General features: G+C 31.9%; 1 protein-coding gene across 1 annotated transcript in view; it reads right to left on the bottom strand.

Moving 5' to 3' along the window:
- Positions 1-13335, bottom strand: part of Pde6 (phosphodiesterase 6) — a 74672-nt gene that overhangs the window by 36311 nt on the left and 25026 nt on the right. Inside the window, exons 3-4 of the mRNA XM_088235530.1 lie at positions 12299-12416; positions 1369-1460 (exon numbers count right to left, since the gene is read on the bottom strand). Of these exons, the coding sequence (XP_088091656.1) occupies positions 1369-1460; positions 12299-12416 (210 nt within the window). The remainder of the gene's footprint in view (positions 1-1368; positions 1461-12298; positions 12417-13335) is intronic.

The raw sequence follows: 13335 nt of genomic DNA, 5'->3' as shown, positions 1-13335 counted from the left end.
GATTAAAAAAAATGTAAACAATTAAGCCAATCAACGGGGTTTAAAAGTCCCTATAGATTGGTATTAATGATCTATAATACATTGAATTTATCTAACTAAAACAATCTTAGAATCTATTTAAATGTACAATAGGTCATGGCATAAACTGGGCAGACATGGCAAGTGTGTCATCTCAAGTCAGGAGTGATAACACCGCTCGCTTATTGAATGCTTGCCTTTGCCGTAGGAACACATCGATAGCACTGTTTAGTGAGATTTTGTTAACTGTTCTGAGGATCCTCGGAAGAGGTGAAAATAATCCGACGTTGGTTCTATGGGCACGCACTCACGCTGCATTTTAACCGCTAGCAATACCGCGTAAGGCACACCGGAACTGCTTGATGCCGGCACGCTCGAGACACGCCAGAATCTCCGTGTCCCTCATTGACTTCAGTTCGTTAGCGTTTTGTTCTCTCTAAGACTTTCAAATACCCACATCATATGAATTCGTATCACAGTTTATTCATTCAGTGTCGTACTTAATTTAATCGTTTTTTTTGTATAATCTTGTATTCATCTATTATATATTAAACCTCAAAATAATGTAAGTAAATCTTTAATTTAATTTCACGCAACCTTACAACAGAACTGCGGTTTGTCAAACCAACCATTTCATTCAAACAAAAGAGTTCACTACAGTTCTAAAATTTCCCACAGCAAAGACAGCATTGGTACCCAAGTTACGGTGAGGTATATTAAGATAAATTTGAGCAAGGATATTATGGGCAGCGATAATTAGATGTTATTTTGTGCAAGAATATTCAACCAGTCAAAACTCCTCGGAACTCTAAACTGATAATGTAAAAGTATTTTGATTATTTGTTAACAAGACTATCAAACTAAGCAAAAAAAAATTTTTTGAGTATCGCATTATCATAGCTACGATTTTTTAAGTTTTGTAATTTTTTAATTACTCCACGCGTGACGTCACTAGTTCTCGGCAAATTGTCCTGATTGGCCCCGGAAACCAAAACTCTGTCACAACACTATCGTTTATTGATTTTAAAAAACTTGTGACGTGATTTAAAGTATTTTTTTATACATTTTAGAGAAACTTCGTCGTACAATTGAATGTTCTTATTTATCGGAAAATTTTTAAGAAAACATTTTTTTTGTCCAATTTATCGTAGCACGGAATTTCCGCATAGCCAGATTTTTCGTTAACGTTTTAAAAAAATAAATTAGTATAATCAAATCAGTACTTATTTGATTTAAATATGAAAAAATAATGCTTGTTCATACATGTTTACAATACCGTAATATTTCGTGCTTTGTTAGTTAAATGCTAACAAAGGGTTTTTTGGACGCTGTTATTTTAGTTTTACTTACATCGTATGGGATGTGAAATTGCTGTACCAAATTGCATTGTAGAAACATTCTTAAAGTCGCACGGCAAGTATCTTCATCTGAGAGGTCAAAATCTGTAAACAATGTAATTAATTATTAATAGGGTATTGTCACAAATCGGGTATAACGTTTAAGACATATTACGTATTTAGAGTGATTTTTTATGATTCTAATTATATAAATATCAATGTATATAAAACAAATTTTTATTTATAATTATCAGGTAAGGTCAGGAAAGGCAATACAAACGAATAACCGTATTTCTTCCCTGGATAATTGCACTAGAGCAGTGATTTTTTTTAACAATATAGATATTTACAACTAGCGTGTCTCTATTTTATTTTATTTGGGAAATCAACAGTTCTACATACATATTTGTAGTGAACAAAAAGGTATTATGTGTAAACTCAGAACTAATAACAGATTTTCACAAAGTTAGTAAAAAAAATATATATTACATATTAAATAAATACAGATAAGTTTATACATATAAAAATGTTATATTCATGTACTCGTAAATTTTTTTCAGTATTAAAAGAATTTTTATACATTTTTTAAAGAACAGTAAGTTATTGTACATTGGGCGGGATTAGGACAAGAATGCTTAAAGAGAGGATAAGGAGGGAAAGGGAGATGTACATATTTATTATTATATGTCTATTAAGTTACATAATGAATTTTTTGTGTAAATTTTAAATCTGACAGAGTGATGTTTGTGTAATCTATATATACCTATAGTGACTATACTGAGACCAGCCTTGAAGATGCCTACTTACGCGAAAGCGCTCGTTGGTCAAAATAATACAAAAGTAAAACTAAACCAAGAAGTTTCATTGATAACTTTATTTATAATTTTAATCAAATTATTAACTGTGCAGTTTTATCAAGAAATATCAACAAAAAACATCAATGTTACTTTAGATATGTATATACATAATGTAATTAATTAACAAATACATTATTAGTCATTATCTTGTTTAAATAGCGTAATTACCCACTGTGGAACCGTTTTGTATATGTTTGACATCCATATTTCTTTTATTTTTCCGTATGTTGATTTTTGTGAAGTGAATGAGCTGAAACCTTTTATTCCGCATCAATAAAGGATTTAATCAGAATTCATAGTTTGTACTTGGCGAAATATACGGAGGAAAATGTTCTACAAAGCGTTAATTAGATTGTGCAATACCATTCTGTTTACCAAACTTTAATAAATATTGATGATCAAGTTCCATTATTCACTATTCCTGAATACAACTCAAGCGCTCTCTAACTTAAATTAGATTCTAAAATAATATTACAATTGGTGCAATGAAATTTGTCAGAAATAAGGATGACCCAAAGCAATTTAAAAATGATTACCATAGATAAAATTACTTCATAATTATAATATTTAATTATAATATTCATACAACGCGGATGAATCGGTGCAATGTAAATTTTAAAAATCGTTAATATTTAGAATCGGATCAAATACTTTCATATTCAACTATTATGATCGTCTAGAGTACTTTCACATCTTTAGCTTAGAATTCAGAAGGATTTTGGTTGGTTTGATATTCCTGCACAAATTAATATCTAACTATATAGATGCCCATGATATCCTTGCTCATATAAACATTAATGTACCTCGCCGTAACTTGCGTACCAATCCTGTCTTTGCTGTGGGAAATAATAAAATTAACATCGGATTCTTTTCCCCTCTGCCAAGGATCCTCAGAACAGTGAACGAAATCTCACTAAACGGTACGGTCGATGTGTTCCTTCGGCAAGGGCAGGCATTTAAGAAGCAAGTGGTATTGTCTATTCTGACTCGCAATGTCACACTTGCCATTTCCGCCTAGATTATGATAAACCTACCCTTTGTTAATTGTACTCCTTGCTAATAACAAAGAGGAACTGCAATTCTTGGTAACAAAGGTCTACGATGTATGCAAGAGAAGCGATTTGCTGATGAATGTCGATAAATCGAATGTGATGGTTTTTGAAAGAAATGAAAGTATGACTAAATGTGAAATCACTGTGAATGGAGTTATACTAAAACAAGTAGAGGAATTTGTGTATCTGGGAAGTATGTTCACTAGGGATGGAATGACTGAGAAAGATATTGAAAGGAGGGTGAGTGCCGGGAACAGAGTGAACGGTGCACTTAAATCGACCTTGGCAAATAAATGCTTGTCACAAGAGGCAAAATTGGCAGTTCACAACGGAGTCCTGGTCCCATCCCTGATGTATGGGAGCGAAGTATGGACTTGGAAAAACAGGGATGAAAGTAAGCTGAATGCCGTCGAAATGCGATCTCTCAGGCGAATGTGTGGTAAAACTATGTACGATAGATGCATAAATGTTGAGATCCGTACATTATGTAAGGCTGAGACAAGCATTATCGACAAAATCAAGAAAGGAGCTCTGCGCTGGTTTGGACATGTAGAACGAATGGACAGCGAGAGAACGGCTAAGAATATTTACAATGCGAATGTTGATGGATGCAGAAATAGAGGAAGACCGAGAAAGACATGGCATGACCAAATCCAACAAATACTTAAAGATGGACATGTCAAAAGTCGGAATAATCGGCGCGCGTGCATGAGAAGATGTATGAATGTAGAGGAAGCGAGATCTGTATGCAAAGATAGAGTGTTGTGGCGTTCTATCCTCTCTGCCTACCATTACGGGGAAACGGCGTGATGGTTTGTTTGTTTGTTGTTTGTTTGTTCATTTAAGTAGATTTAAAGAATGTTTACATTAAGTATTACTCATTAATGCCAATCTATTCGGGCTTACTTAAGCCTGTTGATTGGCTAAAAAAATATATATACATACTAATCAACGTAATAATCATTATATTCTATCTGTTTTAATTTTCATTACAAGTAAGCAAGTTTTTTAATGTGTTAAATTTATTTTGCAATTTATATTTTTGTCCGACTCGTGGCCAAATGGTCAGCGCATTTGCTTACCATGCAAGAGGTCTCGGGCTCGGTTCCTGACGGGATCCATTTAACTAATTTAAAAAAAGAGTGTTTCAACACCAGACCATTTCATTGTCTCTGGACTGGACTGGAACTGAAGCGTAAGCATGATCGTCTTACCCTTATTTTACGAAAATTATCAAGTCACATAACGGTAAATGTACCAATGCAATACCACGTGCACCATAAGAGCGAAAAGGGAATTATAATTTTAAAAAATTATGTTTTAATTTTTATTATAATTATTTTTTTTATCGAGGCAAGCCTGATCTTCCCATTAAAAAACAGCTGTAATTTTAAACTAATTAAGTTTTTTTCATGTTTGTATCTTTTGATACATATTTTTGTTTTAATGTACAAATTTTTTAATTCATTTCAACAGAGAGGGAAAACGTTTTTGAGAAGGGAATATGGAAGTCTAGGCATTCACAGGGCTTATGACCTGTCATTGGCTGGTTTAAGTGGCCACTTTACACACTGTGTAACATTCACCATTCTGCCCATGTTTGAACATCCACATTTCCTCGACTCTTCCATCTGTTGACTTTTGTGAAGTAAAGGAGCTGAAACCTTTATGATGTTGGTGAGATTCATCCGGCTGGACCAAATCACCTACTAGGCAACGCCTGAAAACAATTTTCCAATTTTTATACTTCTTCTTTTACCAGGTAGTAATTCAACAATGTTTGAGTATGTCCAAATGCCTGCAGACTGGCTGGATTTTCTCCCTAGGGAGTTGTTCATATTTAAATTCATTTCAACAGAGAGGGAAAACGTTTTTGAGAAGGGAATATGGAAGTCTAGGCATTTACAGGGCTTATGACCTGTCATTGGCTGGTTTAAGTGGCCACTTTACACTCTGTGTAACATTTTTTGAACAACTCTTCTTTTGACAGTCTGTTTTTAAGTTGGCTGGAAGATATAACTAATAGCAATTAGTCCGCCAAAGTGTTTAGTTTTTGTGTTTGAAGTTTTAAATTAATAAAAAAAAATAAAAAGTATTGATTTGAATCCGAAAAAAATTCAATTCAAACAATAATTCAACGAAAAAACCCATCTAACACAAAAGGTACTGCCTTGGCATAGGAAATTCTTAACTTTTTGGGACCCTGACTTTTAACATACTGTGAAAAAACTCCCTCAAGTCACTGGGTGAAAATTTGAGGTTACCTTAGATTAACCTAAGGTAATCAGAAGTTACGAATTGATCGCCAGATAATCATTGTTTCTTTTCCTCTTTTTAAAATTATATGTGTGTCTTGATATAATAGATTATATCTCTTTTCCTCAAATTAATGTTTTATATATTGGTCTAAGGGTTTTCAATATTATATAATTTTCAGAGATCCTGATGCACAAAATATTTTATTTGAAATAGTCATAATATCTAAATACGTAAAAGGTTTATATGAAGATTTAGATTTTTAACGTTATTATATTCAACGCTTTGCTCTAACCTAACCAAACCAAAATATATTCAAACGCCAAAAACTCTCGTGATTTTATAACTGTGCTTCTGTTAAAACTGTTTAAAAAAGTGTTTATTTGTTAAGATCAAGTGCCGAAATTTAACTATTTATTATAAAACAATTTCTGTATGATAGCACTATGTGCTACCTTTCTATGTTCATTTAAAAATACAAATGATACCGTTTTTCCTGTATCACGTAAAATTACTCGAATATCAAAAGTAATACACAAGTTTATTTGACATCTTAATCAAAGTAAAATAATAATAATCAGAAATTTTAGGCGGGAAACATGCGTTTAGTAATAACAAGCAAAATTAAAAAGAAGCGGATATATTCCTTGGTACCTACACTCTACACTACGCACACAGATGCGTTTCTACTATCATCTCCCAGGGAACAGCCAAATGTGAACCAAGTGTTTTTACAGTTATTTACTAGGAAAAAGACAATAGATCCTGTTTACTGCACATTAAAATAAAACAGGGACGAGTTTGAGTATCGTCTATTGTCTTGTTAACCTTAATAATAAGTTAAGGAATATCTTTGTTTAGTTTTTTTTATATTTTACTTTTTGTGCTGTTACATGTTCACTTAATTGCCATACTTACTAGTTCTTTGCTCAATGTATTATTATTGCGTTTCTTAAAATTAATTTTTAATATTAACTTTTTAAAATCATTCTTATGTTGTTGAAATTCCATTTGTCGATGCGTTTTGAAGTTGCAAGACTTTTTGTGATGTTAGCTATCATATTATTTTTATCATATTATGTAAATGTTATCAACTATCAAATATCTAAATTTACTAAATGGGATCTAGAATTTCAACCGTCCATGCGCTCAGTAGCTGCAAGACTTGTTGTTATCTAAATTCTAATTTTATAAATTTGCTTTTTATTTCGTTTTTAAAATATCTTCAACTTCATTGTCAAATAAAAAAATTGAAAATAAAATGTAAATAGGGACTAGATTTCTTACTGTCCATGCGCTCTTTAGCTGCAAGACGTTCTGTTATCTAGCTCATATATATCATAATTGTAATATATCATAATTGGAGACGAGGAACTAGAATCCCAACCGTCCATGCGCTCTGTAGCAGCAAGACGTGTTGGGATATTTATTTATTGTACAGCGCCCTTGAGGTGATTTTCACAAAAATGGCGCTATATAAATTATCCAAACATTATTATTATTATTATTAGAAAAAGTGGTAGTATTCAAAGTAATTACTAAAATATATATGAAATGAATGCATTTTAAGGCGGGTTAAAAAAGGAACCTTTCTACAACCATTGTAAAAACCGTTAAACAAATAATAAAACGGTCTTTTTTACTTTATTTATTTTATTTTGTTCATGTTTAAAAGTTTCTTTAATATATAAATTTGTAAATGGCCAATTGCAAATTGCTTGAAAGCGATTTATCAGGACCTGTATTTTATGTTTAAAAAGCTATAAATACGTTTTTGTTATTTTTTAAATAAAAAATAAATATTTGTATTCTTATAATTTACCTAAATATTTCAATTTTTATGGCCATTTTCAACGAGTTGTAAATAACTAACTATCAGAAAATGGAAATCAAGTTGGGGTAGCGTGGGGTTTGAACCTCAGACCTCTGATCCGTGAGTCCACAACACTAGCCACGGGACTACAACCCGATTCAAGGAATATAGTAAAACTTAACAAAAGAGATTTTAATAATAATTTTATCAAAATCATTATTTCAATTTAGCGAGTACTCTCAGGTAAAAATCATGCAAAAGGAAATTAATTAGAGATTAGTCGGTCTCATGGTGTACTGGTTATTGCGTTTGCCAGGCATTTAATATTGTTATTTTTAATTAAATTTCTTAACTGAAATTTTTATTACTGATAATATTGCTTGAATTAAATTTTATTAAAAAACTTTGGTTTAAAATCTTCTCTTAATATTGCTTTTTCAAATTTTAAAAATCACTCGATTTATTTTTTTATAATAACAACAACAACATCAAACCATCATGCCGTTTCCCCGTAAGAGTAGAGAGAGAGGATAGAACGCCACATCACCCTATCTTTGCATTCAGATCTCGCTTCCTCTACATTCATAGATCTTCTCATGCACGCACTTCGATTTATTTATTTATTCATATTTTTGCTTACAAACTATAATTAATAATAAAAATAATGTGACCTCACTGGGGTTTCCCGTGCCGAGGACACTTAACAATATACTTTTTTAAAATTACATATTGCAATATATTGTATTATTTTTCATAGTAATCGCCGATTTTTCGTCAGTGAACTGTATTTATTTACGAGGAAAACATAAAACAAACCAACACGAGCGTTGACTTAGAGATTACACACGCGTTGAATTATGACCGCGATAACCTAAGCATGTTCATTATTGTTCATTGTGATCGCTCAAATGCTTAGCATGTTTTTAAGCACATCGATAGTTATTTGCGATTGAGCTACTGGTATTTTGAATAACGGTACAGCGCATGTTGAGATTGCTCGCTCATTGTGTATTAAGTATGTAAAACGCGCTAAAAAAGCGTTGTCTGCACGCGCTACACCGATTAGAATACCACCCCATGAATTGAATCTAGGCCATTAAACAGGGCAGGCAAACACGCAGACCACTACCCAACGAGGTGGACTTTCTGCACTGGATTTCCTTTTTCAGAATTATACCCGAGTTTTTTTTTTATCGAGTCGAAAATGCTCGTCTAGGATTCTGATTCTGTTTCACACACCGAACCGTATTCGTTATCCGCCCGGACGCAGACACAAACCATAAAATTTACCCACATAAAAATATGTAAATAAGCAAAAACAAATCAAAAAACACGACAGTGGCAAAAACACCCCAGTAGCGAGGTGATTAAAGCCACAAAAAAAAAGAAACCAAATAAGCTAACCTAAGGATTCTAATTGACAAATAAAAAACCGTAATTGAATCGGTCTTTTGAGAAACCTGATAAGTCAAGTTCTTAAAGGACGTGATTTCGCCTTGAAATGCTCTTCATCCCGTCAAAAAACCAACATTTTATCGTAAAATATATAAATATATATTTTTTTTAAATATCATCGTCGATTTCTCCTTTTAACACAACATTTGGACAAAAGTCCAAGAATTACTGTCCGCCAAATTGATACATCCGCATAAAATTATTTTGATTGACAACAAATGATATTTCAAAAAACAAATCAAAATCTGGCTGGAGGAAATTGGGATAGAAGAAATAATGATAAAAAAAATATATTTCCCACCGAAAACACGTACGAAGAATTTTTCTTTTGTGACCTAAGAGTGTTCAATGTCTGGATGAACATAAAATGAAGTTCTCCAAAACGAAAGCCATTTTCAGAAAGAGTGTTCAAGTTTGGATTTTGCCTAAGGGAAGAGACCATTGCAGGAGACTGCTGCGAGATATTGCATAGATTTATATACTGTTAAGCGTGTTGTCCAGATGTTTATTGAAATATATATGTTTATGTAATGATTTTTAATTTTGCTATTATTTTATAATGTACATGCACCCATGTTGTATCCCAACTCGGCACAGGGGTTTTGGCCTTATAGAGTTTGGGATACGTTATTATAATTTTGTTGTAATATATACATATTTGCGTGAATAAATAAAAAATAATAAATGGCATGTGAAATGTCAAAGTTAGGAGTACTTTCAGAATTTTGTAAAAACATTTTTTGATAATATTGATGCTTTTTGTTGATATTTCTTGATAAAACTCCATAGTTAATAATTATGACAAAATTAAAAATAAACTTATCAATGAAACTCCCAAAAATTAACTTTTTAACAAACTAGTTGTAAATATTTATGGTTCTTTCCCCTGTTAAAATACTTATTTGATCTTATCTCCAAAATATAAAATATAATATAATTCTTAAATAGTATAAAAACTGTAAATGTTGTAAACAATTCACCAGTCTGAAGATGCCTACTCAGGCGAAAGCGGTCGTTGGTCAAAATAATAAAAAGTAAAACTAAACCAAGAAGTTTCATTGATGAGTTTATTTATAATTTTATCATAATCATTAACATTTTTGTGTTCTCTAAAATGTTTAGATTGACTGACTTATGGGGTTTCTCAAATGACCGATTAAATTAGTTCTACGGTATTCTAGGTAAAAAGCCCGATTCTGTCTTTGATATTTTTTTTAACATATATGGCCAAAGGTCAAACCGCACGAGAGCGTTACTGTGCTGCACTACACGGCGCGTCACAGAAGCATAAAATATTATCTTACTTTCACGGTTTTGGATTAAACAAACCACACTAAAGCTGCACTACACTACGCTACATTTCATACATTTGCGTTGCGCCGTTTAAATGCAGCGACGCTGTAACGCGGTTTGATCTTAAAAAGTCAGGAACATCAAATAATTAATTTCGAATGAAATTATAATTTATTTTCTGAAATTAAATAACCTTAGTTAATTCCCTATTTTTATCAAACCTTAAGTATAAGTAAATAGGGGCTAAATAAGAGCTCAACGTATACCTTGTGTTATATTAGGTGCTACGCCTTAGCAAATTTGTATATTTAAGGTTATTTGCGTCGGGTTTCGGAATAAAACAAATTATATTGGGTTAGGTTTGAGGTGGGACAAGGGTTGTTTAGACGGTTATACACAGTGGTTGGTTAGGTGGGAGAATTAGTTTATTAGGGGTTGTTCTTGTAACGCGTAACGTTAGACATATGATCAACATAAAATTAGCATATTACTCTTTTTCTCAGGGAGAATAATTATGATGTGTTAATCGCACAAAGAATACATTTTGTTTTTGACAAAATTTAGGGCAGTTGCAAAAAAATAATTAAAAAGTCGATTTTAGCTCACAGAAAAATAAAGTGTATTTTACTATTTTCTCCCTGACAGTGCAAATTCGTTCAGGTGTAAAACAACTCGTGTATCTCTTATATGAGAAGACATTTAATTTAATTTATCACGGTCGGTTCAAATATGTACTGAAAGTGATTAGTTACATCAAATGTATTCTCATATAAGAGATGCACGAGATATTTTGGTCCAAATATGTTCTGACAGTGATTAGTTACATCAAATGTATTCTCATATAAGAGATACACGAGTTATTTCAGTCCAAATATGTTCTGTCAGTGATTAGTTACATCGAATGTATTCTCATATAAGAGATACACGAGTTATTTCAGTCCAAATATGTTCTGTCAGTGATTAGTTACATCGAATGTATTCTCATATAAGAGATACACGAGTTATTTCGGTCCAAATATGTTCTGACAGTGGTAAGTTACATAAAATGCATTCTCGTGATAAAGGGTTCAGCTTTTTTACGGATGCTGATATGTTCATCATCTTATAACGCGTTCATGAAGCTAAAGAATCATATTTTTTTTCTTTATTAAATAGTATTTTTAGCATTTTTTAAGTGCCAATCTCCACTAACTGATTTTACTTATTCGACTTTAAAAACAAATAAAATGTATTTTGTAAAATGTGCACAATGATCTATTGAACATACAAGAACTAGGGTAGTGAGATAGAAGAGTTGAGGATATGTGGATTTTGAAACATAGGCAGAATAGCGAACTGTACACAGTGTGTAAGTGGCTACTTAAAAACTACTATGAACTACGTGCTTGTAGAATTTGATAGCCTTAACTGCCCCTCTGGTAATGGCTTTCATTTTAGCCTTAGATATTGGAGGTTTGTTTTCGTACAACCCAGAAAGCTGAAAAATGAAAATATAATATTCAGTCATTATCAAATGAACTACTTGACAAAATAGTGGGCATTGAAAGTTGAAACGAAGTTGTACCTCTGAGTTGAATGCTTTAACCTCCGGCATATCCATGATGAGAGATTTACTTTATCAAAAATATATAATTTCAGGAAACTTCTTCTACATGTCGCATTTTTTTGTTAATTTTGGCAATCACTCCACTAAACACGAAATGCCCGGTAATTGCAAATGGCGACAATCCATAGACTCCATCATAATTATAGATACAATTATAGATAATTACAGCCAATGACAGGTTAAAAGCCGTGTAAATTCCTAAACCTCCATATTCCCTTCTCAAAATGTTTTCCCTGTCTGTTGCAACAAATTTAGATCTAAATAGCTATTGATTGAGTTGGTGTTTATTTTGTAGAACTCCATACTTCAACTTACAATATTAGAAATAAAACACTGACTTGAGTCTACTGAACACTTTATAGATAAGGACATTCAATCCATCTAATCTTTACATTCGTTTAAAAATGCCCTAACAAGGCGAAACAATTGTCACGAAATTTTCGTTTTTATATTTTTTATGTTTGTAAAAATAAAATAAAGTGTTCAGTAGACTCACTCAGTGTTTGATTTCTAATATGATAAATCTAAATAGCTCCCTAGGGAGGATATTCAACCTGCCTATAAACATTTAGACATACTCAAATCATTGTTGGTTAGTATGGATTACTCACCGTGGAATGTAAAACTGTAAAGGTTAAAATTTTCAGCTGAAGGAATAGTTTCTCTGGAAAGCTTTCCTGTATCCTCCCCTGATGCGGTAGCGTGATACGACAGGCACTCAAGAGCTACCTGAAAACGTTTAAAGCGTCAGTTATAATAAAAACATATCTATGGAAATAAGTTTAAAATTCATACAAAAGAGTGGCTTTTAAAAATAGGAAGGAGCCAGTTGGAGCAGTAACTAAGATTTTTTTTTTTTTTTTAACATAAACAGCAAATCTGCCTTTTACAAACATTTATAATATCATATTTGGCTTTGTATATATTTTTTAAAACATAAATTTCCTTATACCAAAGATTTATAAAAAAAAAATTAAACCTCTAAATTATACGAGATTTATATTTATAAAATTAACTTTAAAATTATACAGCATGTTCAGTAAAAAGTTTGAATAATAAAACATTCTACAGTAATACAACAAGAAAATCATAAGTACTGTTTCATACAGCTGGGAAAAATGAAGAAAAAACTGTGTATATTATGAAATGCATGAATAAATCAATATAATTACCATTTACCATCTATGAAAATGTTCAAAAGGTTTGTTCTATAGGAACAATACCCTACACTTAGTATATATCAGATACGTGGGAAAAACTATTGTAGAGTTCATTTAGTCTATTTAATACTGCATAACAAGTATACACTGTTCGTGAATTGTTGCTACAAAACGGTGGCACCTGTCTAGTCATTCTTCCAGGCACCCTGAAGTTGATGAGAGATAACAGTTCAGGGCAATCCCATAATAAATTTACAATTTTGAATAAATTTAAAAGGTCTATAATTTTTCTTCTGTAGTTAAGTTTTAAAAAATTTAATGTTTTTAGTAAAAAATCGTAATTTAAAAATTCATGACTAATTCTAAGTTTAAAATTTAAATACCGTAAGATTTTGTGTGTGATTCAAATTTTTTTTTTCTCAGTGTGTCGTATTTTTCTCGTTTGTATGCTGAGATTACTCTTTTGTATGCTGAGGATGCCGTACTTC

This window comes from Micrasema longulum, unplaced genomic scaffold, assembly GCF_059751315.1.
Source record: "Micrasema longulum isolate JH-2025_06_02 unplaced genomic scaffold, ASM5975131v1 h1tg001386l, whole genome shotgun sequence".
NCBI classification, from domain to species: Eukaryota; Metazoa; Arthropoda; class Insecta; order Trichoptera; family Brachycentridae; genus Micrasema; species Micrasema longulum.
Note: the sequence above shows the minus strand (reverse complement) of the source record. Positions and strands in the feature narration are given on the sequence as shown.